Source organism: Polypterus senegalus, chromosome 1, assembly GCF_016835505.1.
Source record: "Polypterus senegalus isolate Bchr_013 chromosome 1, ASM1683550v1, whole genome shotgun sequence".
NCBI lineage: Eukaryota > Metazoa > Chordata > Cladistia > Polypteriformes > Polypteridae > Polypterus > Polypterus senegalus.
In genome coordinates this window covers 103,037,419-103,055,133 of record NC_053154.1, presented here as the reverse complement: position 1 = coordinate 103,055,133, position 17,715 = coordinate 103,037,419, and the positions used below count along the sequence as shown (strand labels likewise).

The 17,715-nt window shown below is 36.9% G+C and overlaps 1 protein-coding gene across 2 annotated transcripts in view; it reads left to right on the top strand.

Moving 5' to 3' along the window:
- si:ch211-71n6.4 (para-nitrobenzyl esterase) overlaps positions 1-17,715 on the top strand; it is a 70,382-nt gene that overhangs the window by 22,877 nt on the left and 29,790 nt on the right. For both annotated transcript variants that reach the window (XM_039754920.1, XM_039754917.1), the window contains exons 2-4: positions 9,377-10,233; positions 16,806-16,913; positions 17,001-17,197. In XM_039754920.1, coding sequence (XP_039610854.1) covers positions 9,528-10,233; positions 16,806-16,913; positions 17,001-17,197 — 1,011 coding nt within the window. In that variant the 5' untranslated portion in view covers positions 9,377-9,527. The remainder of the gene's footprint in view (positions 1-9,376; positions 10,234-16,805; positions 16,914-17,000; positions 17,198-17,715) is intronic.

The window sequence follows — 17,715 nt, the reverse complement described above, 5'->3', positions numbered from 1 at the left end:
CATACGGTTTTTAACCGCCACCACCACCTACTCAAAGCATCATGAGGCACCAACATTGATGGACTGAAAGCCAGAAGTCTACGTGACCATCATCATCGGGTCCTTCCATGAAAACCCTAAATACAAAGAGGACTGTTTGACTTATGTTAGGTAGATTGCCCAGAGGGGACTGGCGGTCTCTTGGTCTGGAACCCCTACAGATTTTATTTTTTTCTCCAGCCTTTGGAGTTTTTTTGTTTTTCTGTCCACCCTGGCCATCGGACCTTACTTATTCTATGTTAATTAATGTTGACTTATGTTTATTTTTATTGTGTCTTCTATTTCTCTATTCATTTTGTAAAGCACTTTGAGCTACATTTTTTGTATGAATATGTGCTATATAAATAAATGTTGATTGATTGATTGATTGATTGATTGATGTCTATGTGCCAACGGCCTACAGGCCTTTTGAGTGTGAAGTAACTTAAAACAAAAGATTTGTGTTGAGCCGTATGTTTAAAGCATACAGAAGAAGAAATAAATAACCTTTAAGTATAGAAATAACTAAAGTTTCTTAAGAAAAGTTAAGTTTATAGAAGATACATTTTTTCCCTTTTTTTGCCTTTATTCTATGTGTGTAACTATTTTTCTTTTTATTCCTGTATGGATTATTTGCTTTTAACTTTCACTAAATATTTTTAAAATGAACTTTTGGACTGAGAGATTTCTTTGACACATGTCTTACCCGTGCCTGACTTCGCCTTATACATCAGCGGCTACATCTGCATTACTGACAGACTAAACTGAAGCTGTTAAAAGTTGAGTCTTTTCCCTTTTTGCTTATTAGGCACTGTCTGTCTCTTAAAGTGGAATCTTTTTTTTTTTTTTTTTAAAGAGTAGATCTTCTTTTTCATTATATGTATAACGTTGTGTGTGTATATGTATGTCAGTGAGTGCAAGCTTATCTGGTGTCAGATTCTCCTGTGGCCATGGATAACTTTTCTCTACTCTAAGACTGAGATAACATATGCACTTACAGAAAACAAATCCTCTTACTGCCTTAAAAGTAGTGGTGCAAGAAGAAACCCGCCAAAAGCAGGTGAAGTGATAATGTCTTTATCTCATTTTGCATTTTCATAATGCTCAAGAGCTCAATGTTTCTTAATAACATTATGAGTAAGGTCAAGGGTGAAAGGAGGAGTAACACATTAATTATTTATATGTAATGCCTGTGTATATACAGTGCTGCTGAGGCATGCTGTGGTGCCTTGTGATCCTAATTATCAGAAAAAGTGGGTTCAGAAGAAAGTCTACGGAAACACACAGAACGGTAATAATTTATAACTGAGGTTACTTCAGAAACTGCCTCACTCAGCACTAAATACCACACTGAATTACTGTTCTCTGAAGTGCAAATATTTTTTTTCTTTTTTCGACATGTAATTCATTTCACAAAGTATGGACGTGCACGCAATGTTTAGTAATGTTCAGCCAAGCTTTATATAAGTATGGGAGCAAAGCAAACGACAGAAATTAAAAATTCTAAAAAATATCTAATTAAGCCTACAGAAGCATAGAATTAACTAACTTCTGCCTGTCTTCGCTCTTTTGTGTATACCAAACAGGAAGAATTGAAGACAAAACCTCTGCCTTTTGAATCTTGTGTGTGTAGATCCCATATGTTAAGTTAGAAACAGCTGTTGCTCATCAGTTAAAGGTACATGGTAGTTAAAGCCAGACTATAACCTTAGGACTGACAATCTGCATTAAACCTTGATCACTAAAAACAACTTTCCCTTTTTGAGAACATAACATGTTTGTTGCTGTTTTTAAAAGTAATGCATAAGACTCAGTTTCCAAAGAAAGAAACTTAATTAATGGCAATTTTTTGTTGCTTTGACTTTGTGTATATCATGATGTACAGAGAACAGAGGAATGCATTGCATGACAGTGTTTTTTGTTCCTCTGTGATTTTTGTCATTTTGTTCATGTAGTCAATCGATATATCTCTACATTCTCAAAACACCTTGAAGGTTAGCACCATATATACCATAAACCTGGTATGTTTTCTCACATTAATAATTTGAAATGTTAGTAAAGGAAACTGCTTTTTTCATCGAAAATGTAACCATTCATTAATAGCTGTGCCTCAAAGAAACATCTCAAACAGCATATTGTAACCAATTTGTACTTTGTGTCTCCATTGTATTACTGCATTCAAACTGTTGCCTGCCTTGCTGACATCGGTGTCTGTCAATCAGCAAACATTGCTATTTCTCTCTCTCTCTCTCTCCATTTGACTGTGTTACATAAGGGAATACAAAGCTCTAAGTTGATTACCTTGCGTTAGATCATAATGCATGTACATGTGTATATGAAACATATTTGACCTGACTCTGGTCAGAAAGTGACAGAATAGAATACAGAAAACAACAGTACATCTAATCTTTTTATTGCCCATTATCTAAAAATAAAGAAATCTAGTTCTTCAGTTTGACATTTAATTTGTATGGGTGATTTAAAATAAATAATGAAAAAGAACAGTTAAACTGCATCAAACCATGAGTAACATAAGTACTGTACAATATCTTTACAGTGCTGTTTGACAGATCAAGTTAGAACAGTTTTGAAAAAGTTATCAGTCAGTTCTTGAAACAGAATTACAAAACCAATCTAACAATTAACAGCCGTAAAATCATTTGCATTGCATTATAAATGCAGCCTCATATTGTGTTTAAAGATCCGAATGGACGCTTGCTGGAAAGGTAAAATATATATATAAAGGTAAACATGATAAACATGTATACGGTAAATATTAGATTATCTTTTAGAACAGTTGTTTTTTTTTTTTTTAATTCTGTATATACTTTAGTTTGATCGTTGATGCATACAACTTGGAAAATGTTTTAAGTTGAACATTGCAAGGTGCTATTTCTTACAGCTGCAATACACAAAGTATGGTACATACACAAAGATAAAAAGAACACTACACGAGATGAGATAGCACAATGCCATGACTAATCATTCTTAATTCAGTTATTCAGATGCTCCATTCACCGGCTAAACAAAAATACAAACTTATTATGAAAATGGAATGTCCAGTAATGTACTTCACCCCATAACTGATAAGCAAACATTGAAGAAAGAAAATAAAAAAAAAAAACTTCCAAGGCTGCTGTTTTTACAATTGGCTTGCAATGTTTCAGTAGTGGAGAGTGAATGAAATGAACGAACGATGGCTTACAAAGTATGCAGGCATCTCACTTCTGGTGTAATGTGATTTCTTGCAAACTACTGGCTAGTGTGGTATTTTCTGGATGCAAGTTAAACAGGCAAAAATATGCTTTCCAGTATGGTATTCACTACTGCTCTTATACCCCAAACCCTTGCCACTGCCTCTGCTTATATGCTATGTAACAGAACAGCAACCTTTTTATGAAACTCTGCATAACAGGAATCCAGTGTGCCAGGGAGGCAGAATAGCACATTACATGCAATGCACATGCCAGATATCCAAATGACATTTATTGTAAAAGAAAATATATATACTGTATATATTGTCATTTATAGGTGTGGGCAAATTGTAAATGTGTATGGTGTTTTGCTTGACTGTCATTTTGCAAACCTGCATGTACAGACTGGAGGGTTACCTGCAATTTTTACGGCAACTAGATGATTTCTGAAAGATTGTATCTTGCTGATGTGGGGTCTTTTTCCAATTTACACAAACCTATTTGATCAAAATGTATCTGAAGTACTGCATTAATACTGTATTGTATTCCCAAATTGTGTTTTCTGGAACTGACACCACCTATTAGTTTCTCTGTCAAAAACACCACCAGTCTGACTTTAAGGGTTATACGGCATTGTAATATACCCTTTTATACACCTTTAGTTGATCATGAAAAGTGATCTGTGTATACAGATGCATTCAAAATTGTCACACTTGGACCATGATGTTTAGGCCTTAAAAAGCATCTTCATACTCTGCCGTGTTTAGGCTAATAGTAAGGAGCATTTTCACAACCTCCAGTATACTAGGTACCCAGAGTACATATCAGTTAGTGGTGAGATTTTCAGTTTTTTATAAGATTCCTCTCTGTGATGGCAAGATCTGTTTGTAATGGAGTAGACACTTCTGATTTCAAATGTCCATTTCCTAAGGTTAAAAACTGCAAAATTTGTGACAGAAGCATTCTTAGAATGTTAAAGCCATCACATGTGATGTGATCAACAAGCTGCTGAATATTTTAATCATTTATTCATCAGTTGCAAGCCCTGTCAGTTGAAAAGAGTTATCTGCTGTATCAGTGTACATTTTTGCTTCCAATTTGAAATGACTCATCACTGCATCAGTATTTTTTAGATGTTGCAGGCTGACAAGTAAACAGTCTGTTATTGTGCTTCCTTTTTTTCAGTCCTAAAATTAGCTTTGGCAGAAAAAAAAATTTTACATGTGGTTTCTGGATGCTTTCTGCATACAGCATGGCACATTCTCTGACTTCATCACAACCATGTCAGCAATCGATGCAACTTTGTGGAATAACCTCTGTAATTATTCTTCAAAAAAAGAGTTTTTTTTTTTTTTAATCTAGCAGTGCTACCCATCTAAGAAGGATAGAAATCTAAGCAATCAGTTTGGATTTCAGTGTTAATGTTTTCTGTGCACAATGCAATGCATATGTCATTTATTTGCCATTTTGTATTGAATGTGTAAAGCAGTGTTCATGCTTGTGATGAGCCATCTATTGGAATGGCAAATGCAATAAATTTTTTACTACTTGTACTTGTGTCATCTTTTGGAATGACAGAGATATACCACCCAGATGGACACACACTTATCCTTTTACTGTATTTATTGTGGGAATGACAAGAGCATATGATTGAGTTTTTCTCCCAAGTTGCTTTACCATTTCTCTTGTAATGGATCATATTCACAAAAGACATACCCACAAAAAAAACATAAGTTGAAAGTTAAATACGTTTTCTAACTTGTTCTAATTAGTAAAAGGTCAGAACAGTTTGTGTTGCATTACAAGTTAAATCATTGAAAGGGGTTGAGAATTATGTTAATGCGTATGCTTTAGAGGTGAGGGGTGATCATGTTATTGTTTAAATGAGATGTCAGATTTAAGTCTCAAAACCTCTCACAATATGTTTTAGATGGCATGTCACATTTAAAGACTGCAGTTGTTAAAGCCTAGCCACTTCTCAGTTGCTGGAAATGTCATCTTGGGACAGTGCGTGATTTAGTACAAAAATTTGTTTCTTGTTTTCACACTGATTCAAAGTCGCACATTGTGTTCTGCAAAAAGTGACAAACACCGTAGACAACTCAGGTGCAGAGTGCCTCCTTCAAAAATTCACATCAGCCATAGCGCCAGTTAAGAGACATATACACGTGCAAATACAGAGGAGAGTAGCTGAAAATGCACATGGGGCAAGAGAGAGCAAATATTTTTACAATTTTTTTATCTCTCTTCAACAGTTAGTGTGGCTAGTGTGTGTGCATATAATATACAGTACAGTGCAACCTCGGTTTACGAATGTTTTGCAAGACGAGCAAAATCTATACTAATAAAAGGCAAAGCCCTCACTGACTCACTCACTCACTCACTAATTCTCCAACTTCCCGTGTAGGTAGAAGGCTGAAATTTGGCAGGCTTATTCCTTACAGCTTACTTACAAAAGTTAAGCAGGTTGCATTTAGAAATTCTACACGTAATTCTACACGTAACGATCATAATGGTTGACAACGTTTGCCATGTTGAACTTTCTTATTTATGGCCCCATCTTCACGAAATTTGGTAGGTGGCTTCCCTGCGCTAACCAAAACCGATGTACGCACTTATTTCAGTGTTATGATGCCACTGTCGGCCGCCATATTGAAGTTTCCAATGTCACTAATTCTCCAACTTTCTGTGTAGGTAGAAGGCTGAAATTTGGCAGGCTCATTCCTTACAGCTTACTTACAAAAGTTAAGCAGTTTTCATTTCGAAATTCTACGTGTAACGGTCATAACGGTCAACAACGTCCACCATGTTGAATTTTCTTGTCCATGGCCCCATCTTCACGAAATTTGGTAGGCGGCTTCACTGCGCTAACCGAAACCAATGTACGTACTTATTTTGGTGGTATGACGCCACTGTCGGCCGCCATATTGAACTTTTCAACGGTCTTTGTTACTTATGGGCCCATCTTCAAGAAATTTGGTACATGGGTTCCCAACGCTAACTGAATCCTACTTACGTACATATATACGTCCATAACTTGCAGCTTGGTCACCGTGTGAGGCGGCGTTGGGTCCCCCATCCCATCGCCTCCCACGTTGTTGGGTATGTGCCTATATAAGGCCGTCCGTCGCTCCAGTCTCTACATTCCCTTCCTTGCTTCACCACGGGATTCACGTCTCCCTGCTGATAACTACAGCCTTTTTATTTAATCCACGGCTTCTCCGCTGTTTTATTGTTCATTTATTACGATTATAGTTATTGTTTAGGTATTTTATACTTACTTTACATTGTTCAGGTACCCATTTCCTTTATCATTCCAACCGTACCCCCATTAACATGTCTATCGAGGTGATCACCATCGATCAAAGAACTGTCACTTACCGAGTTGTTTCCATGCCCAGAGATGGCACCTGCCTTTTCCATTCTCTTTGTTACATATTGCACAGCCATATCAGGCTCACTCTTGATATCCGGAAGAACATTGTGTCTTATGTATTGAATGACTGGGACAGGTTCAAGGTGTGGACTGATGACGGTACAGGAGATAATTATACTACACAGGAGCACTGTAAGAGTGAAATGCTTAAGCCCTTCACCTATGGTTCTGCATGTGAGTTGATGGCTGCCGCTGAATTGTTCGGTTGTTGCTTTCAAGTGTACCGAAATGGCCAAATATTTTACACCTTTCGACAACCGCCAATGCCTCTTAAACATTGACAGATGCCGAATGTCTCTTCAACACACGTCCTACAAATACTGTCATAATTGAAACAAACCATGAAACTCAAACCGATTATGACAGCAGCAATCCAAGCTGTGAGATTTGAAACAAGATTACTGTTCACATGGCCAATTGTACGTTGCATGCTCAAGAGTAAGCTCAGCGCACAGCTTGGTCATATTACAACCGGAGGGCCAAACTCAAAATGTGGTATACAAAGAGATCCTTAACAAATAATTATTGGTATATTTTCCCTCGGTTTAAAAAGGTTTCATTTTCTTCTTAATAAAAATTTTAAGGCAGTACTTCGCCGCTGCGAAGCTTGGGTATTTTGCTAGTTTTTTAATAAATTTTGACTTGATAAACGAGCGAAGTCTTGCAATACAAGTAGTATGGATACACTTTGTCTGCTGAGCGTCATGTGATCACAACTGAGCTGATGGTTCTCTCTCTCGCGTGTCTCTCTCTCTCTCTCCTTATCTCTCTCGCTCATCTCTCTCACTCGCAGTGTGTCTCTCTCTCTCCTTATCTCTCTTGCTCGCCCGCGTCTCTCTCTCTCTCTCTCTCTCTCCTCTTGAGGGCAATCATCTCCTATTCTCCATCTGAGTCTGTGTGCCTCACTCATATAGTCAACATCCGTACGAGCGTATACTGTTTACTGCAGCATTGTGACTGTGTGTGTGTGTGTGCGCTGTGAAGTGCGAGTCCCTATCTTGCGCCCCAAAAAGTGCAAGCTGAGTCTCAGTACTTTAACACCACCAGCCTTATTCAGCTTGAAACAGCAACAGCGCTGTTATTTATTGTAGCGGGATCTTTATAATGTTCCTTGTATCACCCATTGACGGCAGGCGCTTATAGCATGTCTGCGATCTTTTTGGATGTGCTTATACAGCGAACTGCTACAGCGCTGGGAGACTGTGATTGCTTTGGGACACTCTTCCGCGTGTCGTCCCTTTGAGTTTAGAAACTCACTCACACAAGCCATAATTTTTTTTAAAGGTAAAGTGCAGGTTAATTTGTTTTATGTAGTTTTGCTTTATATTTTGTATTAATCATTTTTATATGAATAATTTTTGGTTGTGGAACGAATCATCTGAGTTTCCATTATTTCTTACAGGTAAATTTGCTTTGATATACGAGTGCTTTGGATTGCGAGCACGTTTCCGGAACGAATTATGCTCGCAAACCGAGGTTCCACTGTATATATTTATTATTCTGTAATTTGCCAAAATGCCTTATAAAGATCCCTCATAAAGTAGGTTACATATTTACATATTAATTCACATAAAGAATGGCCTCTTTAATCTAATACAGGTGGAATCCCATTGTAATGAAATTCATGGGACCTTAAAATATTTTATTATAATGAATATGGGGAAAATACATATACTATTGTTACCGGGGTCGCCGGCAATTCACAATCTCTAATGGCAGTGGCTTCTATTTTTTTTTTTTTGATCCTTCAAAATTGTTGACAGCATTGAAGGTGTGATTCTGAATTCTTTCACCATGTCTTTTTTCTTCATTCTGGAATCTAATTTTTCTTTCAGCGTAAACTGACACTGTTTCTCAGTTTTTTTGTTCATCACAAAGAAACTCAAACAGTACAGCATCCAAACATGACACACTACCCATGTGGACGCTCAGCGAAACACTGAGACAGAATTCGATTATGTGTATAATGTCTCAGCTGCAGTCTCACCAAGACTTCCCGGGACCGGAAATTTTGCAACAGACTGTCACTTTTGTCTAAACCAGGGTTCCCAAGACTCAGCAAAAATGCTGGTGCGGCATTAAGTATTTTTTGCATCACATTATTATCTTCAGTGGCCGTTTGACCATTTTTGGTCGAAAAAACATTTGTTATAGTGAAATGAACATTTCTTTGAAGTGAAATCCATTAGACATGTTGTTGGCCCGGACAAACGCTTATACAACAAAAAGTATTTGTGTTGGCTGGGAGTGGCTCCAGCCGACCCCCGTGACCCTGTAGTTAGGATATAGTGGGTTGGGATAATGGATGGATGGATGGCTTTATTTGCATTGCAAGTAGCCTGTCCTGGCAGTCTTTTTAACAAAGCACAAATCAACCATGGATGGGGTGCCAGTTCATTGGACCCAAATTTATCTTGTTTGTCTTTGAAATAAGGGATGTAAACCGGATTACCAAAAAAAAAGTATGTAGACAAAAGGAGAACTTGCAGACCACCCACAGACAATTACCAGGGCTGGGATTTAAAACCATTCTTTTAGAGCTTTGAGACGGCAGCACTAACCTCATTATGCCTCTATAACAAATTTCTCTTGAGTGTAATATTTTATTAGTGTTGTTATGGTAAATTGTAAAAAAAAGTTTGTGAAGGATTTAATTAATTTTCTTATTGAAGACCTTTTGCATTTTAATAAATAACCTCTATGCACTGTATATGTTTGTCATCCATAGGTGAGAGACCTGGTCAAGGTGTCATCCTTTGTTTCCATTTGAAGAATTGTGAGTGAAAAGCTTAAGTTTTAAACTGAATACTTCTTACTATCAGAGATCATTTTTTGTTTTTTTTTAACCTGATGTTGGAAACTGATTGAATGAGCTAATCATGAGCGATGAAGAGTATGAGTTCCCTGAGGATGGAAGTGAGTTCCAACATCTTGTCCATGGAAATGAAGATGGGGAAGAAGAAGATGCTTCATCTGACCAACCAAGGACTGCTTCACCTTGCATGGTTCCAACACGCAAGACTGTTTGTGCCCTTTGTTGTAGTCTTGCACTTCTTCTTTTTATGGCTGCCTGTCTAGCGTATCTCTCAGGACCCTCTGCTGATATTCTGGTTGATGTTACAATTGGCTGTGGTGTGGTACGGGGTTATCATAGCAACGCTGGCTTTACATTCAAAGGGATTCCCTATGCTGTGCCTCCACTAAAAAACTTGAGGTGGCGGCCTCCTGTTCCCCTCAATGGCACTGAATTTTGCTGGAAAGGCATCTATAGTGCCACTCAGTTCAGAAATTCTTGTGCTCAAGTACAGCCATTAAAGAAGGAAGGAACGTTTATGGGAGATGAAGATTGTCTTTACTTGAATGTGTGGACACCAGTTCTGAATGAAGAAGCAAAGTTACCTGTGATGGTCTGGATACATGGGGGTTACTTGCACATGCTTAATGGCTCTGTACCTGGTTATATGCCAAGTGTGGAACTTGCAGTGCAGACTGGGGTTGTATTTGTCAGCTTTAACTATCGGCTCAATGTGCTTGGGTTCCTGGCATTAGAAATCTTGAGGGAAGGATCTGTAACCAATACATCAGGTGAGTTCTTGAAATCCCACATGTTGTATCTGTACTAAAAATAAATTCAAATCTAGTTTAATAAAGAGCATACAGTAACAGTTCTGCCCCTAGACTTTTTATAGTAGGCTACAATTTTTTTTTTTTTAATTTTATGCTGTAGTATAACCCCTGTAGTCTTTTAACATAGATTGATATTCATGTAGATGCACAAAATTGTTCCATCAAGATAAATTGTGCTTTTTTAAAAACCAGGACCAAACATACATAATAAATTTGAATATTAATTAGAAATATGCCCACATATTCAAAAGTAACTTTATTAAAGCCACCTTTTTTGGACAAATTAAGAGGTGTTTTTTCTAAACTGACCCTCCTTCATTGTACATTTCTAAAGAATGATCAGTCTTTTAGTATGGTCAAAAAGAGTCTGGAAAATTTAATTATACTTCTTGTGTGTGCATACCCATGTGTATAATACTAAAGATTTGTGTAAGTGTTCATGCAGGAAAATGAAAATAAGGACATGGAGAATGTTTTACATTTAATGAATCTGTCCGTGCCCTATATCATTGTTCCAGAACTGCTAAGTACCATTATTATATTTTTGGCAAACATCAGGGGCCTCATGAATACCTCCTTGCATAGAATTCGCACTATAATATGACGTAAGCACAAAAGCCGAAATGTGCTTACGCACAGAAAAATCCAGATGCAGGAATCTGTGCGTACTCCAACTTATGCGTTCTTCCGCTACATAAATCCCGGTCAGCGTGAAAAGTAACGCTCGTGCACACGCATACTGTCCCACCCCAATTCCTCCCAGAATTACGCTTCTTTGAGTATGCAAATCAATATAAATAGCCCTTAAGCACAGCCTTTTGTGAAAAGACAATGGGAAAAACACGGTGGAAAATAAAAGAATTTCAGCAAATAACAAGTGGAGGCAAAGGAAAAACATACTATTTGTTGATTTAAACCGTGGTAAAATCAACAAAAGGAAGTTGATATAGCGCGTTGGAGAAACTTGAAAGCTCAAGTTCACAAAGTCGCACAGTGCCCGAAATAAAGAAGTTGTCAGATATCAAAGTTGCCGTGAAAAGGCGAGTTGTAGCCCACCATCTGAGTGTTATATGAAAGCTTATTAGGGTACAGAGAAAAAAAAGGCACACAGTGGGGAAAAAGCACCAAATGTCAACTTCAATCTCGAAATTTCCACTTTAATCATGTAGTTTATTTTGTCATTAAAGTAGAACATCATAAACTTCATCTTAAAATTGTTTAATTAACCAGTTTCTCAAATCACATCGTAATTAAAGTAGCACGTTAAATGCTTTGTTTTATATGTGATCTTCTATGTGCTCTACAGTATGTGTGTGAATCACTATGTGCTTCTTAAACCGGCTCTCTTCCTCTGACAGGACACAGAATCCATTACATTCGTGATATTACAGCACTCTGAATAACTAAAATACTGAGATGTATACGTGATATATTTTCATGATGATAGGAGTTAAAGCACATTATTAAACATGGGTTTCACGGCGCAGTGATTGTGCGCAACCTTCGATGAAATTATTTATTGCAGCAGTACTCATGGGTGGCTCTAGGCTCGTGGCGGCCCTGGGCAGAGAAAGAATCGGTGGCCCCTTCACCTGCAAATGTCAGTATGGTATCTTATACACAGTGGATGGCCACTGTCCTTGCTTTTCCTTCTCCAAGTAACCGATCGCCACACAATCAGCTCTGTAATAGATGTTAAGCCATCTGTAAGCTTAGAGTGCCGATTCTTCAAAATGCTTAAGGAACATTGAAATATCTTCATAGTACATGTTTAATTATTCTATCCTTCATGCCAGTCCCAGTGAAGAATATCGATTATTTAAATCAAGTTAAAGTTTTATCTGTATAATATAAGAAACATATTTTGCTGCATTTCATCTTAAAAATTATATCGTCATCATATGTAAATATGCGCTTTATAAAGTGGCTCAGGTTGTGCAATATTATAACTGTAGTGCAAGTTTACAGTGAGGTAATTCTACTTATAAGTACAGATAGTTCTACAAGGAGCAATTGATTGAGTGTGTTTATAGTTCTTGGGATGAAACTGTTTCTGAACCGCAAGGTCCGTACAGGAAATGCTTTAAAACGTTTTGCCGTGGCTGAGACGGCATTTGCTTGATGCTGTATACCGATCATTCTCTTTCCGACCAGCTGCTGCTGTGAGTCACACTCAGATACAGTGATATAAATACTCTGAGTGGTGCAGTGAGAGTAATATGGAAAAAGATGATTCGCTGTGGCAATTCCTAACGGGAGCAGCTGAAAGAAGAAAAAGAAGGTGCAGTGAGAGTAACAACGCTAAAGCAGTTATGGTATTTGGAATGCTATGGCTATTCCCTGGACCATCATATTGTTACAGGTTAATTACAATCGGATGCATTACACTAATAAACAATATGCGATTAATTTCAGTGTATTTATAAAGCTGCGTCAGGAAAGGAAAGGATAACCACACAGGAACAGTAACACTGCTTTGACGCTGGGTGCTGCCAGTCTACAAAACCGAGTGGAGAACTTGCGTACGACAGGGTATAAGGTACCGTGGAAATGTGCATGGCTTTACGGCAAGTTTAGGTTTTATACATCGCGATTTGAACGTGGAAACATTCTTATGCAACATTTCTGTGCGTATGCACCGTTTATACATTAGGCCCCAGATGAGGACTCTCTTTTTAGCGTGCAACAGTTTTTTTTTTTTTCCTTACCTCTTTGCCAAGAATGCTATTTTTGCTCCATAACTTTATGGTGGTAGAACCTTAAACATCGATTTTTGACAATTGATGTGAGAGAGGGATGCATATCCATAGAATGTTGCTCTAGGTGTGTTTTGTGACTTTTATACACTTTTACACATTGTTTTCAGACAGATAATTTTGGGAGGCTGGTTACCTTATGGAAAGACCGTGTGCTCTTTTTACATTTGCTGTAGTTTGGGCAAAAAAGCAACTCCTGGGAAGATTGACTTCCATCTTTGTTTATACAGTGTGGATTAGACTGTGAATCAACAGGAATCACAGACCCAAAGAAATTGCTTTGTAAACCTTTGTAGATTGGTAAACACCAATATTCCCTATCTGCTCCCTCCTGATGTTTTCTGAAATGTCTTTTGATTGGATTGTGGTGTGGTGTGTAAATCTCCAGAACTTGTCTCCTGACAGCTTCACTAGTGATTGTTAAAGAGAAAGCTGATGTATTTGGGAGCATTGACCTCAATCAGGTCCAATGATGACCCAAAGTAGTCAAACAACTGTCTGTAATTGTCTGTTTAACTGCAGAGAGCTGTCTAGGACATCATTTACTACCATATGATTGGTTATTTTATTACCTTCTGCACTAAACAAATAAAATGAAATTATCACAAACTGTTTTTTTTTCCCTTAGACATCTGTAGTCCACTAAAAGTTATGACTCAATCTACAGTGATAAATAAGAAATGTTTCAAAATTGGACTGGGCAGACAGACATTTTTCCTTGGCCCTATGTGTTTTCATTGTGACTTGCTCCATTGGACTGGTGGTGCATTCTCCCTTGTCTTTGCTTTAATTGTTTTACTTGATACTTCCAACTATCTCTCCCAGATGAATTTCATAACACTATTATGATGTATTAAAAATGACTGCCAAGTTGTATGCAATATTTACATAATACAGACCATTTCAAATGCTATTCATGCAGTGCACAGTTAGTACATAATATATTGACATAAGTACTCCTAAAAAGCAGGGGTGCATAACAGTTGTTTTACAAGCTAATGGTATGCTGTAATTATTGGCTGCATTTGTGAATTGACTAGGAGTAATGCCTTTGAACTGCCTTTAAACAGTTAACTGTACAACTTCTTTCCCAAATGTAAAATAGAAAGACGTGTCCTAAATTGTAGCTTAATATTTGTACATTTAGCCATTGAAGAATCACAGAGAAGCATTCAGCTGCAGTCAGGATATTTTTAGGCCTCCAACAGATCCAAGTACTTCAGACACTATGAACCTCGGTACCTCTTTGTGTGAAACACGATAACATTTATTTTTACCTCTTGTATAACTGTACAGTTAAATAATTTACCAACTGGATTCAGACACTTTTAATGCAGGGTGTTGCTTTATCTAAAAATTAATTTTAGTTTCTCACACACAAAAAAAGTTCCGTTGACTTCTGAAAAAATAAAATATATATATATATTTTTTCATAGGTCTCAATCACAATCTGATTATTTGGGTGGTTACCTACTAGGTAACGCTTGTGGTTGGTCGGCAAACATCCGCCATGTCCTCTCAGTTGCGAGAATCATATCATAGATATGTGATACAGTTCCTGCCAAACAATACAAAGAGTACATGTGTTTCATCCTAATTGGGGCTCATCAGGTGTACGCACCTTTGCTTCCCCTTATGGAGATCGAACCTCTGACGTCGTACCACGGCAGCTGGTTTTCTTACTTGACAGGGTGAAGATCGGTGTATTACATTCAAAGGTCTGAAAAGCAATCTGATTATTTGGATGGTTATAACCAATAACAAAAGACACATCCATTTTGTGGTTTTGCTTCGGATGCAGAACTGAGAGACCTCAATAGTTCAGAAGTTTAATAAATGCTGAATACATAGCCCACTAAACTACAGATTCCACAAGTTTGAGAGCAGGAACTAAAAGAATTTGAAATCGACATGACAGGCGTGTAATATAGGCAAAACAGGGGTGTGGCTCCTGAGAAGTGGGCAGAGTCACAGAGATGCAGCAAACAGGGGCATCATTTTACAGTCCACAGAATGTCTCAGGTCACCGAATCAGAGAAGCTTCAGCCTCACCTGCAGCTTGACTCTATTGAAATTAAAGAACACCATTATCAATTTTGGGCCAGTAATTCTTAGTTGACATCTGCTGTAGAAATTTCTAAAAACATTTTGATGAAAAAGACAATGTTGCTATTGAAAAGTGCAAGAAAAAGGTATTTGTGAATACTTACATTTTTTTAACTAAAAGTGTTCTTATTTTTGAAGAACAGATTCATATTCATGAGCAGACTTGACTTGCTTAGAAAAAATATTTGTTTTAATTAGTACCATGACATGACTGATTAATACACATTGCTAAAACTGTAAAAACTGCAATATAAAGCAATGTCCTCCATGCTCAGGAAAATATTATCAAAATATTTTTGATACTTTGTGAAATAATTGTATGCATGAAAATGTTTACTTTTTGGTCAAGTTAATTTTTTTTCAGTAATGTTTAGACTGGTTCTGTAGGTGTGAAATGTAAAAGATGGTATAGTGGTACCAGTGTTTGAGTCCAACATTCACCTGTGGAATTGCCAGTCACCAGCATTTCATGACTGGGCTACAAAGACTCACTCAGCAGTAGATTCTTAAAGCTTTGAGCTAGAGATATCTCTCCTTCTGCTGTGCAGAAACAGCTTCTGTGGACTTCCTGGTGATGCCAGTTGAGCTCTCATTGTACCCCCATCCTATGGGCAGCACTGCCAGACCGCTACAAACACATTTATATGTCACTTTTTAATTAAATTTAGTTTTATTTTTATAATTTTAACTATATCAAAATGTTAAGTTAAAGCTATTCTTATCTGTTACTGCTTCTTGATATCACACTACAAGTGATATCTTCCTCCATGTAACACTGACAATGTAAACCTTGGTTTTAGGGTGGTAATTTAGTGGTTAAATAGATACAAAGTCATTGATCTATATTCATTTATATCAGAGTATTCTTATAGAGCCTAAAAGCTATATAGTATATGGAGTAATCTCTAATTACAACAATCCTTATATTATCATGACTAACCAGCTTAGTTTTCCAAGATAGAAAATGGAGAAAGCACTGTTGCCTTACAGTACCAGGAACCCAGGTTCTTTTCCTGAGTTCCTCCTACATCCAAAACGTAATCCATATTAGGTTTATTGATGGCTCTAAATTGATAGTAGTTTGAGTAAGTATAAATGGTGAATGAGTTTTTACCCTATCATGACCTTCATTTTTGAACTGTTGTTGAAGAAAGAACACAAGAACTGAACACTACAAGTCCTCAGTTACAAGTACTTTTTAAAATTATGTTTGTATGCTTAACTTGTGTTTTAAGTGTGTTAGGAAGCAGATGTTTCCAAGCTTGACAACTAGGTTTATAAATTCAAGATTCAGATTCTTTAACGGCCAGGTGCAATTAGTTAACTGGAACGCTTACTTTTTCAGCATTGGTCATTTCACAGTTGGTATCCGATACAGACAATAGTGCAACAAGGCACAGTGCAAACAGTACAGTGTAAAACAAGAGAGTATTAAAATTGCACTTCCATAAAATGTAAGTTAAGTATATAATTATTTTAATGTAATTTTATTATATTTTACATGTTTTTGTAACAGTTATCCCTAATGTATATTATGGACTTAATACTGTTTTGCTTTAATTGTTTTGTATCAAATACACAAGATAACACATTTGGAGATGGTCTATTTTAAATGTAACAATAAAAAGTAAAGATGGCCATTTTTCTCATTAATATTTTTGCCTATAGGGAACTATGGTTTCTTAGACCAGATTACAGCATTACAGTGGGTACAGAAAAACATTAGAGCCTTTGGTGGAGACCCAGCCAATGTCACCATATTTGGACAGAGTTCAGGTAAGTAAAGGATGCTTGATTTATTCAGAAGTTGAGTTTGATACTGCTTTTTGTCACAAAGATATATTATTTCTATATTTCGTACAGGTGGCACATCTGTATGGACACTAATGATGTCTCCTTTAGCCAAGGGTCTTTTTCACAAAGCAATTGACATCAGTGGTTCATACATTTATAATAAATCATTAGAGGAGGCTGAAAAAGAAAACCTAATCTTCTTGGAGAAAGCAAATTGTTGGGATGCTCAGTGCTTGCGTTCCCTCTCTGCAGAGGAAATTGTGAAGGTAAGTATTGGTACTTAACAATATGTGACTTGTGTTAATCACATTTGAAGTTTGTTACTGTTGTAAATTTGAAATAAAAATTACTTTTCTGTATGGTGAATGTAGTAGTAATCATAAACCTCAAAAAGATCTAAGCCAAGATCAGAGATCATCAATTGTTCGATTTTACATTTGTATCTTTTTCCACCCTCAAAAGTCAGCATATCTGCATGTTAATATGCAGTATATTAACAAGAAATAATTTTGCTTACACATTTACTTGTGGTGTTGTCTTTTAAAAGTATGTTTGTATTAAGTCTCAGGTCAGGTTGGAAGACCAAGGGGGCTAAGAGTGTATTATCAGCAAAGGAAAAATCGGTCTTTGGAGCAGTGCACCGTTTCAGGACAAATGCACATACAGTATTAGAATTTGCATTTTCTCCATTATGACTTAGATATTTTTGACCAGACTCAAACAGATTATCACTTGGGTCATTAAATTACTATATAAACATCTCTTTGACCTGTGGCCAAGACTT